Here is a 19,686-nt window from a genome sequence, read left to right on the forward strand (position 1 = left end):
CGTGAAAGAACAAGTTTATTCCTACCTTGCAGTTTATTAGACTCAGTTTGTCACATACACCGGCCGCACATATGCGATGCCTGTCTTAGCAGAAACGATCGTGTATTGTGTAATTTTGGCTTCCTCCTCCAGAATGCAAGCCTGGCTCACCCGAACAGCGCAGCAGACTAAACTATGTTACGCCTCTAAGCAACACTGCGCCGGTGCAATGTTGATTCAATGCGCGACCGCGATTGTGCGTCGGCGCCCCGCCGAGTGAATCCATGCACAAGTGTGTTCATTTTAACGGTAGGCAAGTGTGCAACTCGGCGATTAAAATGATCCAGAGCACGGCCCATCGCAAGCCAATGTCAAGCGTAGTAGACGTAAAGTCATAGGTCCCTGTACGTAGATCATAGGTCACTATAATCAAACCATTTGATGCTCTGACGGGCGGTGTGTTTGGAGGGGTGTTGATGTGCCGCCAGCGTAGGAGGAATAACTGATACGTATAAATGTGTGTCCACGAGGTATCGGACCTTTGTGACGAGGTAGGCGACTGGTAAAGGAGTGAGAGAAATATTTCGAAACAGAGCATTTCGCGTGACCTGGGTGCTCGCCGAGGTCACGGCCAAGAGATATTGCCTCCCGGCGGCTTTCTTGGCCCGCTGGACTTAGTTGGTCTTCCAGGTTGGAGCTGAGCAGCGCGAACTGCCATCGCGCGCGGAGGCTGTCGAGGGAGGTCTCGCTCTCATTGTCGTGTACTAGTCCCTGGCAATCCCATATCAAGTGTTCTAATGTGGCGCTGGTGCCGCACAATTTGCATCTATCTGTTGTGTATATGTCTGGATAAATAGAGTGCACTAGTGTCGGGCTCTTGTATTATTTGGTTTGTAGTTGTCGCCACAGGACAGCTTCCGATCTACTGAGTTGTGGATGGGGTGGTGGATAATCGCATGTTTCCATCTTGTAATGGTGGTGATGTCGTTGAACCTGGTCAATCTGTATTCCCATTGTCGTACTTTGGAGGGCCCTGTCGGGGGGTCAACGTTCGTCGCTGCTCGCAAAGTGGCTTCTCAAGCTACGTTGTGTGCCGCCGCGTTAGGGTTGTCCTCGCCCGTTGAATCGGTGGTTTGGGCTGGTATCCATAGGATTTGGACACAATCGTCTTCCCTTGTTCTCTTGCCTTTCCTGATTATGTTTAGCGCCTCAAGTGAGATCCGACAGTTCGCGAAGTTGCGTACTGCTATCTGGGAATCGTTGATTATATAGTACGCGCTGGTATTTGCTATAGCCAACGCTATAGCCGATTCATCCGTCGTTTCGCTGGGTGTCGTGTTTATAGTCAAGCTTGTGCAGCGTTGTCGGCTGTGGATAAGTGCTGCTTCGACACAGCTGTGTTTCTGTTTGTAACCTGTAGAGTCTACAAACATTGCGTCCTTGTTTCTTCCGTAGTTCTTCACCATGTTTTTTGCCCTGCTCTTTCTCCTGCCCTCTTGGTATACAGGATGCATATTCTTGGGTAGGGGGTACCGTAAGTTAGCCCTTATTTCCTTGGGTATGTCCCATTTGTCTCCATGTTGTGTGTGGTACCGGATCTCTAATTTATCTAGGATGTGCCTGCCCGCCATCGCCTTGGAGAGGCGTTCGTATTGTTCTATACGCTGCGCTTCTATTAACTCATCTAGCGTGTTGGGCAGTCCCAGTAGTAGGAGTTTCTCCGTGGTCGTGCTTAGCATGAATCCAATCCAATCCAATCCAATCGCATGAAACCCTACCAGGAGAGGTCATGAACAACAACAACACAAAAAAGTGAGAGCCCACAGGAACCCCTACTTCCTCTCACGCATCGGGCCGATGCGGTAAGGCGGGGGATAATGCCACGACAAACTTGGTGACATTCAAGTTGCGCGCCCTTTGCATTGGGCACTGTGCACGCGTACAGTGGTGTTGTTCTGCAACAACAGGCAGCGATCTTCGTGGCACGGGCAGCCAGTTGGACCCGGCTCGCACGCGCACGAGGTGTCACGCGAGGAGAAAGAGGAAGACGGTTCGAGCCCACTTGGAGAACGCGATTGCCGCGGATGTCTGCACGACCGCAGTGACTTTTACTTGTGGGCACAAGTACGCCTTTAATAAATATCCTTGTTTTACTAACATCGTTACAATATACCTTCCTAATCAGGCCGTCTAGCTTCTTCTTTTCTACGGCGTGCCATCTGTGGTATGCCGCCGTGATTCTTTTCATCAATCGTATCGAGTGAGAAGCTTTGGCTTCGATATGGCGAATGCTTTTTCCGTCGGTGCCCTTGGCTTCTATGATCATTCCCAACACCCTTATCTTCTCGACTTTGTGTATGGGCTGTCCATCTTGGGTCTTCAGTTGTATGTCTGAATAGGTTTGTGTGTTGTGGTTCTGAGGAGGTCTTCCCTTAAGCGTTGGTCTGTACAGCAACAGCTGAGATTTTCGACCGAGTATGCTACACCGAAGCTATCTAGGTACTTGTACACTGTTTCAACGGCCCCTTCGATTCCTTGTAATCTACTATGAAGACCAATCAGAGCCAGGTTAAAGAGCATATGCGATATAACCAATTCCTGCGGTGTGCCTGTACTGCCAATAGGCACTCTCTTGGACGTGAGATCTCTTACCGTGATTTTTTCTTCTCTGTCCGCTAAGAAGTCTCATACATAGTTGTATGTCCGTTCGCCCAAGCCAAGGTTGCTGATTTGGTGCACTATGGTTTGGCGTGCCACTATGTTGAATGCATTCTTGAGATGTAGCCCGAGGATGGCTCGAGTCGATCTCCCTGGTCCGTCTATTACTTGGTGCTTCAGTTGCAGCATGGCGTCTTGTGTTGACAGGTTTCTTCGGAATCTTATAATCGTGTTTGGGAGTCTTTGTCTTCTATGTACTTGGTGAGCCTCGCGAGGAAGGCATGCACCACTGACTTGCTCATGCAGGAAGCTAACGATATGGCTCTTAGATTCCAGATTTGTAGTTGTTTGCAAGGATTTGGTAATAGGATGACTTATGCCATCTTCCTCTGCAGCGGTATCTTTCCTTGTCCCCAGCACTCGTTCATATATATTGTCAGCTTGCCAATGGACGCGTCATCCAGGCTTCTGAGGGTCTTATTTGTAAGGGCATCTGGGCCCTGTGCCAATTTGGTGTTGAGTTTGTGCAGGACTACTGTTATTTCTGCTTCGCTAAATTCTTCATCGAGGTCAGAGTTCTGTTCTCCCTCGCATTCGGGATGAATACACGACGATGCCTGTGCTAAGTATTTGAGTACGACCTCTTTCAAGAATTCTTGCTCGGTTCCTTTATACGCGAATATGACCTTCTGTATGTTTTGCCTGTGCACCGTTTTTCTTTCCGCTGGCTTATGGAGATATTTGAGCAACCTCCACGTCTTGCTCGTGGTCAGTTAATCATCCATCTCCGTACACAGTTCCTCCCAATGTCGTCTTTCAAGCTGCTGTGCATATTGTTCTGTTTCTTTCTTTAGTAAGGCTACCTTCTGTCTTAATCTCGTGTTACGTTTCTGCGTTTTCCATCGTTTCTGCAGCCCTAGTTTGGCCTCCCACATGTGCGAAAGCCTGCTGTCTGTCGCTTCTGGCTGAGCCTCTTGTGGTATTGCCTTCGTTGACTTGGAGATGTCTTCCTTTAGGTTGGCTGTCCACTGATCAAGATCTGTAATGGTTTCTATGCTCCTCTCTTCCCTTATTTTTCTGAATTTCACCTAATCAAGTGATTTGAGTTGATTAGGTCTGCTTTTGTCGAGGCCTCGATTGAGTTGTATTTCGATTATGGAGTAGTCGCTCTCCAGGCTGTGTGTGTATCCATCATATTGATTGTATATTCTTAGCGAAGGTTACGTCTGGTGCGGAGTCGTCACAGACGCTGTGGCCTTGCCTTGTGGGCATTGATGGGTCCTTGACGAGAGTTAGACCTTCCTGTCGGGAGTCGAGTCAAAGACTTTTGCCTTTGGTGTGGACGTACTTGCACCCCCACGTGATGTGGGCGGCGTTAAAGGCTAAACCTATTATCGCCTTCGGTCACCTGCTACGTTGAGGGTGCTTTGAATAGTGTTAAGAATCTGTGTCTCTTGAACTTTGGACTGCAGTGTACGTTTAGAATAAATACACTGTTATTTGTCTTCTTTGATGGTATAATTTGGAGTAGTAAGTTATCAATGTCTCTTACTAGTGTATCATGTTGCACAACCGTACGGTCTCTTTTGACTGGGGTGGTAAGTGTCTTGGTTTCTCCAACGGGATTGCCATGGGTTGGTACCCTGATAGTACGGCGAGACCATTCGTTTCTTGTAGCATTATTACGTCTTGCTTGTCTTTCGTTTTTAAATATTCATACAAATTCGCCTTTTTATTTCTGTGACTTCTGCAATTCCATTGCGATATGGTATATCCACTTTTCCTTTGCCAGGCAATGATTATGCAGATATTAAAGGCCGTCGGGTCTAGTATAGATGGCTTGAGCAGTAAGGGAGACTGGGGAATTGCCTGGACTGTTTGTATTTCCTTCGCAGGGGCTACAGCGTGAATTCTTTCTTCTAACTTCGTTACTCTCGCGTTCATATTGTCAAGCTATTGCTGTACGGGTGGCAGTTGTTGTGCAACTATGTTGACCATGGCCGCCTTAGTCGATTCTTCGATCCGACTCATGCGCTCTTCTATCTTCTTCTCAAGTCTGGGTTGAAATTCTTCTAGACGCTCCCTTCTTATGCTAGCGGTTTTAGTTTTTTGGGGTTTGCTCCCGTTGGTTCTCAATAATCTCTACGCTCTTACGTTTAGGAGTATCGCTGTTCGCTTCCATGTTCACATTCTCGTTCTACATTGTGTTTGTTGTATCTCCTCTCTGTTTACGTTTTTCAGCTTGGTGTTTGTGAACTTCTTCCTTTAATCTCTTATTCTCCTCAATCAATAATATAATTTGTTGTTTCATTGCTACAACGACTTGTTTTAGCTGTGCCAGCTCTTCCTCTGATTTATGATTAGCTACAGCCTCCGCCTCCGTGCGCTTCCCCTTGACCCCGCTTGCCCAGCTCACCCTTGGTGTTGCCGTGCGGCCTCCAGAACTTCGAGGTTCCTTGGTCTTGGACCTGTGTCTGCTCGACCTGGCTCTGGACCTCGGCCTGCCCCTACTCCTGGACCTGTACCTGCTAAGACCTTTTGAAGGGGGTTCCGGCCGATTCTTCAAGATACTTAGGCCTTGCGGCTCATCTTGGTTTGTATAGTTTTCTTCACCAGGAAAGGGATCTTGTGCCTTGCCTTGCATTCTCGATCTGCTGTGGGGTGATACAGGCAACATAGCTGACACTTACCTTTGCATTCATGGCTTTCTGGAGGGTACGCCAACCCGCATCTTCGGCAAATTTGTCGTAGAGGTTAGCACAAACGCCCGCTCTATTCCTAATTGTCCGCATTGGTAGCCCACGTCCAGTTGTTTTTTTGTATAGCGTAGACCGCAACAAGGCCGAACTGGTTGTCGGTTTGCTTTTCGTATGCTCTACTCGGCGTCCAGCTGGTCTATTTCATGAGTGAGTAGCTCGTTAGTGGTCTCTCAGTTGAAGAGACATTGGACGCACCGGCGTCTATGATCATGTCGGCCATTTATTCTTAAGACTTGAGGGATTCGAAACAGTAAACGATAAATAATATGCGCACCTGTTGAGGCAGTCGCTTCAGCAGGATCTTGCGAAAGATCGATGTGTCCGCTGAAGCTGTGCGGTCTCTGATTAGAACTCAGGAGGTCTGTCGGTGGCTTTGCGGTCCCCGTGTTACTCTGCGGTGTGCGGCTCTTGCTACCGACGCTGCTCTGGCTCGATTGTGGGTTGTATGAGTTTTGCCGCAGATAGTCGCACGGTTTGTAAGCACGATATCTCTGACGATAACAATAACCACAGGTGGTAGCTTGCTAATGATAGGATTGTATTTTGTGATTCAAGAAGCCGCGTCAGTCACGGGTACCAAGGGGTTTCGCAAGGGATTGTTTTTATATTTGGACTCCAAGTTTTCATGGAGTAGGCAGGCCTCGAGCCATGATCAGGCTGAATAACAATGCCGAGAAGCCCGTGAAAGTGAGGAGTGAGTGTTGGGAAAGACGAGGAGGTGGCGTAGTAGTGTCTTGCGTCGGGGATTCACCACTTGCAGTAAGGCGTGACGCAATCTCTGCACAACATATTTTTATACACTCGCCCTTTAGAACACATGGAACCACGAGTTGGTGCTTTGCTGCCTAGATGCCCAGATATGCGTCCTGTGGGCCACCTGGCTCAAGCTCGGAGATCTTGCGGAGGTGGAACTTCATCTACCTGAGTCGGGCGGTGACAGCACTCGTTAAGGTCTTCCATTGCACATGGAATAACGAAAAATGCGTCCAAAGGCAGGTCTAAACATAAATATCGATCAGTTAAGTGCATAGCTATGTACAGAACAGTAATATGGGGCAATACGCGAGAAAGATTCAGTGAAACTCAGCATACATAAAATCTTAGCCAGAAGCTCAACAGTACATCCCGGAGAATGCGAAGTCTACAATTAAGGGACGTTTCCGATGGTAGTACAGTCTGAAAAAAAAATAATTTAAGATAAATGAAAGTAAAGCTTATGTGGACTGCTCTATGTAAGTGTAAGGTGGTAGTAATGCTGTTTAAGTTGACGTAGGTGAAAGTAAGGTGACTCAATAGCGGTTGAAAAAAAAATACAAGGTCTTCTGGGTGAGCCTCCGTTCCCTCCCAAATACCAAACATAACATTATGGAAGAACATGTTACATAGTACGCTTTGGCACGTAAAACCCCAAATATTATTATAGTACGCTAATGCGGTACGGAATACCTTGTGTTTATTCAGAGTCAACCATCATTGACTCGCCGTTTCGTGATGAGGCATTAGACAAAGTTACTTGAGCTGCAAGGTAATACGTATGACAGGGACCCAAGGCTCTGAATTTATGAAGTTCTGGCTGTCAATCTCCTTTTGAAACACTGAGATATATACCTTAATTGAAAAGGGACTGGGGCTTGTGACCGCAATGAAATCGGTTTGTCCTTATTATCTATTACTACAAAATTTTTAAGCACAATCTTGAATGAAGGCATGCGGAACAACTGACGTGCTCATCGGAGAAAGCGCAAAGAAAGAGTCTATATATATATATATATATATATATATATATATATATATATATATATATATATATATATATATATATTGTCGCGAAGCACTTCGCGAGCAGTAAGCGTTAGCGACTAGAACGTTGGAGCAGCGAGAGGTAGTGTAGCCGACCGAGCACCGAAACAAGGTTGTTCTTTCTCGTCGTCGTTGTCTCTCTCCTAGCCACAGCCCCACTGCTCCCTATTTTACAGTACAGTTATCTCCCCCGCGGAAAAGGAAGCCGTCCCGGTGACCTACGGGTAGGACAGCACAGGCGGATCATAGTAGGGCTTGAGACGCTGGGCATGCACAATTTCGCGGCCACGACGGCGATGATCCAAAGGTAGTTCGAGGGGTTCCACAATATAGTTGACTGGAGACGTTTGTTTGATCACGCGGTATAGGCCTTGGTACTTCGACGCGAGTTTCGGTGAAAGTCCAGTGGTAGAGGCTGGAACCCAAAGCCACACTAGCGAGCCAGGAGCATAGGATACAGGAGCATTGGAACTTTCTCAATGGTGCTTCTGGCGTTGCTGGTCTTCGGACGTAAATATACGGGAAAGCTTGCGACACTCTTCTGCGTGTGCAGCCGCTTCGGATAGGGCAGTTGTTTCCGTGGAGTCAGGGCGGTACGGAAGGATAGTATTCATTGTGGAAAAAGGTTCGCGTCCGTACAGGAGAAAGAAGGGCGAAAATCCCGTGGTAGTCTGCGTGGCGGTGTTGTAAGCGTAGGTCAGAAAAGGTAGAACATGGTCCCATTTGGTTTGGTCGGATGCAACGTACATGGCCAGCATGTCACCAAGAGTGCGATTAAAGCGCTCGGTCATGCCATTAGTCTGCGGATGATACGCAGTAGTGGTGCGATGAATGATGCGGCATTCTTTGAGGAGAGCCTCGATGACGTCGGAGGGGAAAACGCGGCCTCTGTCACTGAGTAATTCCCTGGGAGCTCCGTGGCGAAGGATGATGTGGCGCAGGAGAAACCAGGCGACGTCACGTGCAGAAGCGCTGGACAAAGGGGAAGTTTCCGCATAGCGCGTAAGATGGTCGATGGCCACGATTACCCAGCGATTGCCATCGGAGGTGGTTGGCAGAGGTCCATAAATGTCGATGCCGACTCGATCAAAAGCACGTGCTGGGCAAGGCAAAGGCTACAATGGGGTGGTTGAACGACGAGGGGGATCTTTACGGCGTTGGCAAACCAAACAGGAGCGGACATAATGATGGATGAATCGATACATCCCCCGCCAGTAGTAACGAAGGCGTAGACGCGCGTATGTCTTCAGTACCCCTGCATGCGCGCATTGGGGATCGTCGTGGAACGCTGCGCAAATATCCGAACGCAGGTGTCGCGGGATGACAAGCAACCATTTGCGGCCGTCCGGGAGGTAGTTGCGACGGTACAGGAGCCCGTCGCGAATGGAGAAGTGATGTGCTTGGCGACGCAAAGCCAGATTGTTAGTGGGTGTCGATGGGCTGGACAAAAAACGCAGCATGGACACAATCCATGGGTCTTTCTGCTGCTCCAGAAGAATGTCCGTGGCAGCAAGGGAAGACTCGGACAATGAGGCGTTCGCGAAGCTAGCCTAGTCTGTTAGTGGCGAACGAGACAAGGCATCCGCATCCGAATGTTTTCGGCCAGAACGATACAGTACGCGAATGTCATACTCCTGCAGTCGAAGGGCCCATCGAGCAAGACGACCGGACGGTTCTTTTAAGGAGGACAGCCAGCACAGCGAATGGTGATCAGTTATGACATCAAACGGGCGGCCATAAAGATACGGACGGAATTTGGTTATGGCCCAAATTATAGCCAGGCACTCCTTTTCTGTGACAGAATAGTTCAATTCAGGTTTAGTGAGTGCACGACTGGCGAAGGCAACGACGTACTCATCGAAGCCAGCCTTTCTCTGAGCGAGAACGGCCCCAAGGCCAACGCCACTGGCATCCGTGTGTATTTCAGTTGGAGCACTGGGGTCGAAATGGCGCAGGATTGGTGGTGACGTCAAGAGACGACGCAGCTTTGTGAAGGCGGCATCGCAATCCGGTGACCATGTTGAAAGGTTGTGGCCACCATGAAGAAGCTGCGTTAAAGGTGTTATTATAGTGGCAAAATTGCGGATGAAACGGCGAAAGTATGACGCTAATCCAATGAAGCTGCGCAGTTCTTTCAAAGTCGTTGGTCGGGGAAACTGGGCAACAGCTTGTAGTTTCACCGGATCAGGAAGTACACCTTCTTTCGACACGACATGGCCGAGGATGACCAGCTGCCGGGCAGCGAAGTGACACTTCTTCAAGTTAAGCTGGAGGCCAGCATCGGCGATGCACTTTAGGACGCGTTCAAGTCGAAGTAAGTGGGAAGGCAAGTCCGATGAAAAGATAACGATGTCGTCCAGATAACACAGGCATATCTGCCATTTGAGGCCGCGCAAGATGTTGTCCATCATTCTTTCAAATGTGGCAGGTGCATTACACAGGCCAAATGGCATCACGGTGAATTCAATAAACCGTCAGGTGTGATGAAGGCCGTTTTCGGACGGTCTGACTTAGCCACTGGCACTTGCCAGTACCCGGATCGTAAGTCTAAGGATGAGTAGAATTCAGCGCCTTGGGGGCAGTCTAGCGCGTCGTCAATACGGGGTAGCGGATAAACGTCCTTGCGTGTGATCTTATTAAGTCGCCGGTAGTCCACGCAAAAGCGAATTGTGCCATCTTTCTTTTTTACCAGCACTACAGGAGAAGCCCAGGGACTGTGCGAAGGTTGTATGACACCGCGTTGGAGCATGTCTGCAACTTGCTCAGCGATCACGCTACGCTCCGTGGCGGATACACGATACGGCCTGTGGCGTAAAGGCGCATGGTTGCCGGTGTCGATGTGATGGACAACAGTGGAAGTACGGCCTAAGCGAGATTGTTGTAGGTCGAATGACGTGCGAAAGCGGTCTAGAAGATGGACGATCTGGGCGTGCTGCGCTGGAGTGAGGTTGGGATCAATACTCTGGTAAAATGTTGGGTCACATGGCGGCGTGGGAGGAGAAACTTGAAGGGCCAGAGCGTCAACCGGAGGAGAAGCCGGGTCGTTAGGCACATCGTAAAGGAAGCTTGGTTCGATTTCGTCGGCATAACCAAGACACGCATTGTGGAGCAGCCTAGCAGGGCAAGGAAACAGGTTCGATACATAAAGTGCGCTCGAACCTTGTCGAATAGCAAGAAGGGCAAAAGGAAGCAAGAAAGGATGGCGGCGAGCAACAAGCTTAGACGGCGTGAAAAGAACTGTGGAGTCGGAAAACCCAACGCAGGAAACGGGTACAAGTGCGGCAGAGTATGGAGGAATCTCGGTGTCGGCGGTGACGAACACACGACTGGAAGTGTCATCAGTATCTTCAAAAACGTTGGTGCCGAATGGCGACAGCGCTAGTTCAGCACGGCCACAATCTATAACGGCATGATGAGAGGACAGAAAGTCGCAGCCTAAAATCATGGCATGGGAGCAGCGAGGCAGAACAACGAACTCAATATGGTATAAAGCGCCGCTTATAACAACACGCACTGTACACTTCCCTAAGGGTTCAATCGGCGCAGCGCTTGCTGTACGTAATGAAATGGCTGAATAAGTCGTCGCGACTTTTCTAAGGGTAAGACGAAGCTGGTCCGAAATCACTGATATTGCTGCTCCCGTGTCTACAAGCGCATGAACGGCAATGTCTTCTGCATAAACTTCAAGGACGTTCGCAGGAAATAAATGAGGTCTTGAGGAGCTCGCTGATACGCAGTTCTTGCCTCCGGAACTGCGGTCTTTAGTTTTCCTCTCGGATAGCTTCAGGACGACGGATAAGCGGCGACAGAGAACGCCGACGGGGAGACGGAGACCGACGGGTATTGAAGGGTCGGGAAAGAGGAGACGAGGCTTCGAAGGGCTGAGCGGCAGGAGGAGAACGGGACGGAGAGTCGAAACCGTTACTTTGTGCTCTCGGAGAATCCGAAGGATACCATCCACGCCGGCGGCAAAGCCGTGCTACATGCCCAGGTAGGCCACACGAATAACAGATAGGCCCATTGTCATGGGTGCGCCATGGATTGAGAACAGCGGGCGTAGACTGTGGGAAATATTGGCGAGGTGGGCGCACGGGCTGCTGTGGCGGCCAGTAGCTGCTTTGGGGGGGCAGGAGAATATGTTGCAGCTGCTTGCGGAGGTGAGGGAAAGGCGCTGGAAAGTCTGGATGGATTACCTGCAGAAGGAGGCCTTGGATTAGCGACAACGGCAGCGTACGTAAGTGGCACAGGCGTAGGAGGCGGTTGATGAGCAAGTGGTACTGCGTTAGCGACTTGTTCTTGTATCAGGTGACGGAGATCTGGAGACAAGCGCGGCTCTGAGGCTGGAGCGACTGGCAGAAGAGAGAGTTGGCGCGCCACTTCTTCTCGTACAAATTGCTTGATTCTGTCGAAAATTTCCGAACTGCAAGGAGTAGAACTGACACCATCACTCAGAGCTGAAAGCGCGACGTCCGGAGCGAGAGCTCGGCGCGTAGAAAGCCGCTGTTTGCGCAGCTCCTCATAGCTCTGGCAAAGCGTTATGATGTCGTTGACCGTCTGAGGATTCATTGCCAAGAGCATCTGGAAGGCGTCGTCTTCTATGCCTTTCAAGATGTTCTTGACCTTGTTATCTTCGGTCATATCTGGGTCTATACGCCGGCAGATGTCAACTACATCTTCAATGTAGCTCGTAAAAGTTTCGCCCTTTTGTTGGGCACGACAGCGAAGCTGTTGTTCAGCCCGAAGTTTGCGCACAGCAGGGCGACCGAATACTTCTTCAAGTGCCGTTCGGAATACTGACCAGGTGGAAAAGTCAGCCTCATGGTTGCGGAACCAAAGATGGGCGACACCGGAAAGGTAGAATGGGACGTAGCCAAGCTTGTCAGCTTCAGACCATTTGTTGTGGGCACTCACTCGGTTGTATGACGACAGCCAGTCCTCTACGTCATGATCGTCAGTTCCATTGAATATGGGAGGATCCCGTTGGCGTGGCGCACCACGACAGACGACTGGAGGCGGTGCCATGGGTGGCGCGGTAGGGCTAGTCTCCTCAGGCATGGGAGATGTCACAGGGATCGTCCGGCTTCGGAGTTCCAGGTTGGCAATAAGTCCAGCACCTTCCACCAAATGTCGCGAAGCACTTCGCGAGCAGTAAGCGTTCGCGACTAGAACGTTGGAGCAGCGAGAGGTAGTGTAGCCGACCGAGCACCGAAACAAGGTTGTTCTTTCTCGTCGTCGTTGTCTCTCTCCTAGCCACAGCCCCACTGCTCCCTATTTTACAGTACAATATATATATATATATATATATATATATATATATATATATATATATATATATATATATATATATAAAATATATAACCTCGATGCAAAACGGTTCCTTATGCTTACGGCGATTTCTTTCGTTGCAGACAAGTGAGCAGGTTTATAATGGATAGAGCAATATTATACTCACCTTCTGTGCTGTTGTATTTCATTTCAATTGGTGGCTTCCTTTCCGTAAGAAGTTCTGCACTATAAGAAGTGTTCTTCCTGGGAAAGAAATCGATAAATAGAAGAGTTATTTTAAAATATCGCCCCAACACATGTCGAACCTTCAATACTTATTCCTTAGCTGAGATGTTGACAAAATATTCATACAAGTCGCGGTGGCTTAGAAGCTGCGATGTTGCACTTCTAAGCTCGAGCTCTCTGGATCAAATCCCGGCCGCGGCGGCCGGGATTTCGGTGGAAGCGAAATGCAAAAATGCCCGTGTGATGCGCATTGGTGCCACGTTAAAAACACGTGGTGGTCAAAATAATTCCGGAGTCTCCCACTACGGTGTCCATCATAATCACGTAACATCACGTAACACCCCAAAGTTCAATTCAACTAAAAACATTCATTTAGCTCTAGCACTATGGCACCGCCGCTGCGCTTGCGGTTGTTGGCGGCTAGAGAATCCCGATGGTTCATTTAGTAGCTCGCTCATATTGTGAATTCTAGACAATGCTTCGAAGAATTCCCCTCGGCTTTCTGTGCTACCACGCGCCCCCTCCTTTCCAGCCTTCTATTGCAAATAAAATGTGCTTTCATAACGCGCTGCCGCCCTGGCTCCTGCCCCCAGTGGCTCAAGCATACAGTACGTCCACCAAGGTGGCACATTGGAAATATTTTTTTTAAAAGCACGCCATGAAAACAAACAAGCTGCATGCTGCAAGCTTTGCTCCGGAACTATACGTGCTGGAGTCCAACTTTCATCTAATTTGGTTCAACACCTCAAACGAAAACACGAACGCGAGCACACGTAACAAGAGAAAGGACTGGAGAAAGCCATCCGAAGATACGAAGATAACATCGGCCTTCACCGCTGGCTGCAGCTCTGTTCCTCTTCATCGAAAAGATGCACTCGGCGACGCCAGAATGCATAGGCGGAGCGGTCTCCTTCTTTTTTTGGGGGGGAGGGGGGGTCTGGGGCTCAACCAGCTTTCCGACCCTGATAGCTATATATATATATATATATATATATATATATATATATATATATATATATATATATATATATATATATATATATATATATATATATATATGTGTGTGTGTGTGTGTGTGTGTGTGTGTGTGTGTGTGTGTGTGTGTGTGTGTGTGTGTGTGTGTGTGCGTGTGCGTGCGTGCGTGCGTGTGTGTGTGTGTGTGTGTGTGTCTGTGTGTGTGTGTGTACGGGAACAAAAGATTACGAACTGAAGACTCTTTCGAAATGCATTTACAAACGATAACAGCAGCGCTGGCCAGTTCACCCGACAGCTCGAGAGTCGGAGAGCGTTGGTCGTCTTCGTCGGCGCGCCCGCGTCATCGTCCGCAAGAAGCATGCAATATGCATGTATCATTATCCCCGGCGGCAGAAGCACCGTCCCTGGGCCATCTAAATGTCGATGACCACTAGAAAGTAATACTGTCTGAGGCGTGCGACATTCACAACGTCGGTGCAATTCGAGGCAGATGAGGCACCGGTATTGACTGCGGCGATTTCATACGTAACTGTATTCACGGCACGCAGCACTTGATATGGGCGTTTGTACCGATACAGAAGTTTTTCTGAGAGGCCAAAGTGACGACTGGGAACCACAGGAATACCAGAGATCCAGGCGAAAAGTGGACGTCTCTGTGTTGGCGATCGTACAAAGGCCGTTGCTTCTATTGGGAGGTCAGGAAGCGAGTGCGGGCAATTTCGCGTGCTTGGGATGCCCTCGTGATAGCGTCAAGTGCATGCTCGCTGTTGTCTGCTGCGGCGGATGGAAGCGATGCGTCCATTGGCAATGTGGGTTCCGGTCCGAACAACAGAAATAACGGGAAATAACCGACAGTGTCATGACGCAAACAATGATATGCAGAAGAGACATAGGGTAGGGCAAGGTCCCAAACAGTATGGTCGGACGAGATGTACTTTGCAAGCATGTCTGCTAGGGTGTGATTCAGACGCTCCGTGAGACTATTAGTTTGTGGATGGTAAGACATAGTTACCTTGTGTTTGGTTGAGCAGGACTGCGGCATGTCGGCGATGACTTTAGAAATAAATGCCCGACCATGGTCTGTGAGCCGTCAGTGTGGAGCACCATGTTGCAGAATCACGCCGTGTAAAGTAAATTGGGCGACATCTGTGGCGCAGCTTGTAGGAAGCGCTCTCGTCATGACGTAGCGCGTGGTGTTATCTGTCGCGACAGCGACGCACCTTTTGGCAGACGTGCATAGAAGGAAAGGGCCAACGAAGTCCAAGCGAACACGATAGAACGGCCCCGAAGGAATTTCGAGCGGTTGAAGGCACCCGGCAGGGGGCGACGATGGTGTTTTTCAGCAGTGGCATTTCTAACACGCCACAACGTATCTCCGCACGGAGCGGAAAAAGCCTGGCCAAGAGAGGCATTGGCGAATCCGGTCGTAGGTGCAGGAGACGCCAAGCTGACCTGCCGTTGGTAAATCGTGAATTTCATTGAGAACGGTTGGCCAGAGGTGCTTAGAAATCACGAGGAGTACGGCAAGACCGTCTGTGTGTATACTCTGGCGGTATAATACACCATCTCGGAGAACAAACAGGTGAAGGGACCAATAAGAAGGTGAAGACTCGAAGCCAGCAATGATGGCTTCGAAACCGTCCTCTTCGACCAGTCCTCTTTTTCGAAGAGGACGGGTCAAAGTGGGACAGTCTAGGTGGCGTGGTGAGAATGTTGGTGAGGTGGGCAAATGCGGCAGCTTGAGTGGGGCGCCACGTAAACTGTACGTACTTCTTCGGAAGATCAGTAAGTGGTCGAGAAATCGCTTCGAAATCTTTAACGAAGCGCCAGAAGTAGGAGCAGAGTCCTACAAAACTTCGGACGTCCTTGACAGACTGGGGTGCAGGAAAAGACGTGACAGCACGAATTTTATTCGGGTCTCATTGAATACCGGAAGCGTCGACGAGGTGGCCCAGCACTGTATTCTGCCGTTGGCCGAAGTGACACTTCGAATTATTTAGTTGGAGCACAGCCTCGCGGAAGACTTGAAGTAGAGCTGATTTGTGCTCAAGGTGTGTCTCAAATGTAGGCGAAAATACGAGAACGTCGTCTAGGTAGCGGAGGCATGATGATCATTTGAACCCTTGAAGCATAGTCCATCATACGTTCGAACGTTGCTGGGGCGTTGCAGAGACCGAATGAAATAAATTTAAATTGACACGGACCATCAGGGGTGATGACGCGGTCTTCTCTTGGTCCTTTTCATCCACACAAATTTGCCAATAACCAGACCGAAGGTCCATTGATGAAACGTAGTTGGAACCGCGGAGACAATCGAGGGCGTCGTCGATGGGAGGCAAGGGGCGGAGGTCTTTCAAGGTACTGCGGTTTAGATGATGATAATCTACCTATAAACACCTTGTGCTATCTTTATTTTTAACAAGCACCACAAGCTCGACGAAGGTGCAACAATGCCTTTAGCAAGCACCTTGTTCACTTCACCTTTAGTAACCTTAAGCTCTGAAGCAGAAACTCGATACGGTCGCGGGCGAATAGGACTGGCATCACCGGTATTTATGGGACGCTTAACAATTGAAGTCGGGCCCAATTGTCGATTATCAAGGTCGAAGATGTCGTGGCAGGAAACCAAAAGGCGACACAGAACTGCTCCTTGTTCACGCAATAGATCCGTAGAAATCATGGGACGAAATGTTGCGTCAGGGCAAATAGCATCCTATGGACATGGCGAAAAATATGAGCAAACGTCTACTTAAATAGTCGTGACGTGGTCATCTCCGATAGCACGCAACGTGGCAACCAATATGCCTTGTTGTAGAACTTCCTTTGTTAGGCCAAAATTGACGACGGAGAGGCATGTCCGGTTAACGGCGACGGTGACGACGGAGTGGGGCAGAGTGATATTGCGCATCGAAAGGACATCAGGAACATGTGTGGCGACGTTATCACCGTCAGGCACAGGAAAAGATTATAGCAACTCGACGAAAGCCACGGCTTTAGGCGGCAGAGGGACGAAGGCGCTCGGACTAAAGTTGTTCGTCAATCTATCATGAATATGCGAAGTAGAGGAAGTTCGAGGCTAAGGGTACCGGCAGAAAAGTAGATCAAAGCTGAATGCGCCTTAAGAAAGTCGATACCGAGGATAAGGCCATGAGGACATTTGGTCAGCACTGTAAAAGGAACCGGAACGTGGCGGTCGGCGATACTTATACGGGAAGTACAATTCCAGTGACGTCAACAGTGCTGCCATCGGCCATGCGCACGGCTCGAGTAGTAGGAGGCGTGAGAACCTTCCCCTGTCGACTACGGTGATTACAACTCATTATGGATACCTGGGCTCCGGTAGCTGTTAACGCCGGTCAAAGGGACACCCCCGTCGAGGTGAACATCAAATAAGTTCTGGTTGGTTGGGAGCGTCAACGGAGGATTTCGACACGACGAAGATAATGCAGCACTACCTCCATGAGCTGTATGGTCTAGTTTTCCGTCCGGGAGGGTCCATCATTGGTCGGCGACGATTAGTGGCGTGGCTGGGGCGATGGGAACCGATTGCGCTGAGGCAACGGCGAGTGAGTATGACGACTGTCATCCACGCATGCGTCAGAGGTAGGAGGCACACGGCGAGGCGAGCAACGGCGCGGGTCGGCATATGGGCGAGGAGACGGGGAAAATGAGCTCGAATAAAGTGACGTCCAGGAAGTGCGGCAGTGGCGAGCGACGTGGCCGATGCGGAGGCAACGGAAGCAAATGAGCTTGTCGTCCGGAACTCTCCACTCGGTTGGGTTGCGGTATCTGGGAGGGGAATACAGATGGTTGTGAGGCGTAGCTGGCGGCACTAGTCGGGCGTCACGTCGGCAGATGGAGTAGGCAGCCGGGGAACCTAGGTTGGAAATTCTTGTTGCACAACTGCCTGAATGAGACAGATCGCTGGGGCTGGCTGGTGAACGGTGGGGTCAAGTGGGTGTGAATGCAACGGCACAGGACTTCTAGCCTCGAGCTCGCGGTGAACAATACGTGTGACGTGCTCATTTAGGGGTGATGAAGCTGTTAGGTTGACGCAAGACGATGTTGCAGCCATGTTAGGGAGCCGGGAGAACTGTGGAATGACGCAGCGGCTTTTGGCGAGCTCAAAGCGGCGGCATTCCTTGACAATGACGTCAATGATGGACACATTGTTGAAGGCCAACAGGTTGAACATGTCGTCCGCGATCCCTTTGAGTACGTGGCCGACTTTGTCAACCTCGGCCATTTTCTCGTCGGCTTTCCCGCAAACAACGAGCACGTCTTGTATGTACAAGACATACAATTCAGTAGAAGACCGAACTCAAGTAGGAAGCTCTTTTATAGCAGCCAGCAGCCAATCAGTGGGATTTTCAAAGGGATCGCTGAGCTTCTCTTTGAAAGCATCCGAGCTAGAGATCTCATCCTCGTGTGTACGGAACCAGACACGAGCAGTTCCGCACAAGTAGAATAGGACATTCATCCGCATAATGGTAGTGTCCCAGTGGTTGTTTCGGCTAACACGCTCATACAGGCTGAGCCAGTCCTCAACGTCGACATTATCTTGGCCGGAGCATATGCCGGGATCGCGTGGATTGGTAACCGTAACGTGCGCTGTCGGGGTCGAAGGAGCAGAATTAGACGAGGTGTCGTCAACGGGAGCTCTGGCGCAAAGCAGGACGGTGCGGCCGCTGTGGAGCTCCGTGGCGCAGACGGGGAACTACACCCTCCACCAAATTGTTACGCGAACAAAGGATTACGAACTGGATACTATTGACAAAGTACATTTACTAAATATAACTTCAGCGCTGGCCAGTTCAGAGTCAGAGAGCCAGAGAGTTCTTGCGCTTTTGTGACGTCGCGTGACAGGCAGGGGAAGTGGGTGCAGCCCGAAAGCTTTTGACCAATAGCTGTGGGCTGATGGCCAGAAGGCGTCGAATCAGAAATAACTTTTCTTTTCTTTCGTCCAATCATGCATAATCAGTATTCACATATCATATCAGATGGGGAGCTATCGCGGCTTTCGTGACGTCTCGTGAGAGCCACGCGGAGTGGGGGTGGCCCAAACAGTTTTTAACCAATGGAGTAGGGCTGATTGCAAAATTGGAATAGAAAGGTTTGGAATAGTTTTACGTTATAGCGCCCCTGGTAAGGTCACCGGATTTATGGATAGGGATAACCTTAGCAGTTTTCCATTTCACCGGAACTCCGCCCATTTGCAATGATTTTGCAAAAATAATCAGCATGAGCTTGGACATTCATTCTGCGTAGCGCTTCAAAAATGCATTTGGTTTTTTTAAGGTCTATTTCAAGTCAGAGGGACGAAATTCCCGATCCGGTTTAGATTAAGTCGTCTAGTTTTGCTGTGTTGCTCGGAAGATGATTGAGGTAGGGTTGTTTACCGTTGTCTAGTGTAAATACTGAAATAAAGTATTTATTGAACTCTGTAGCATTTGCCATAGCTACATTGGGTGATGGAATACTGGTCTGACGTGACTTGGAATTAAGGTATCGCCAAAACTTAGATCGATACGTTTTGATAAAATTACTTCAGGCGACATTCACGTATTCATCTTTCGCCTTTGTTACGGCTGACTTGAAATGACCACGAATGACTACGAAATGACCAGTATGCCTCAAGACAACTTGTAAAGGCTACAATTGATTAGAAATTACTTAAATTGCAGAGTGGTGACCAGTAATGACTAATAGTGACTGAAATGGTTTGTAATTACTACTAATGACTAGAATATGAGCAACTTGTCTAACGACAGCTTGTAATGACTACAATTGTTTACAAATGACTAAGCATGCTTAGTAATGACTAATATTGTCATGAGAAGTAATGACTAATAGGTAATTAAATTACTTGTAATGATTACTAATGACTACGAAATCACCGATGTGTCTAACGACGACTTGTAACGACTCCAATTGCTCACAAATGACTAAAAATGCTCAGTACTTAATATTAACTACCAATATACACTGATGACTTCTAATGACC

The 19,686-nt window shown here is 49.2% G+C and overlaps 1 protein-coding gene across 1 annotated transcript in view; it reads right to left on the bottom strand.

Annotated features, from left to right (window-relative positions):
• Positions 1-19,686, bottom strand: part of LOC142564987 (uncharacterized) — a 107,786-nt gene that overhangs the window by 12,532 nt on the left and 75,568 nt on the right. The window contains exon 4 of the mRNA XM_075676223.1: positions 12,649-12,725. Coding sequence (XP_075532338.1) covers positions 12,649-12,725 — 77 coding nt within the window. The remainder of the gene's footprint in view (positions 1-12,648; positions 12,726-19,686) is intronic.

The sequence above is a fragment of the Dermacentor variabilis genome, chromosome 11 (assembly GCF_050947875.1).
Source record: "Dermacentor variabilis isolate Ectoservices chromosome 11, ASM5094787v1, whole genome shotgun sequence".
NCBI lineage: Eukaryota > Metazoa > Arthropoda > Arachnida > Ixodida > Ixodidae > Dermacentor > Dermacentor variabilis.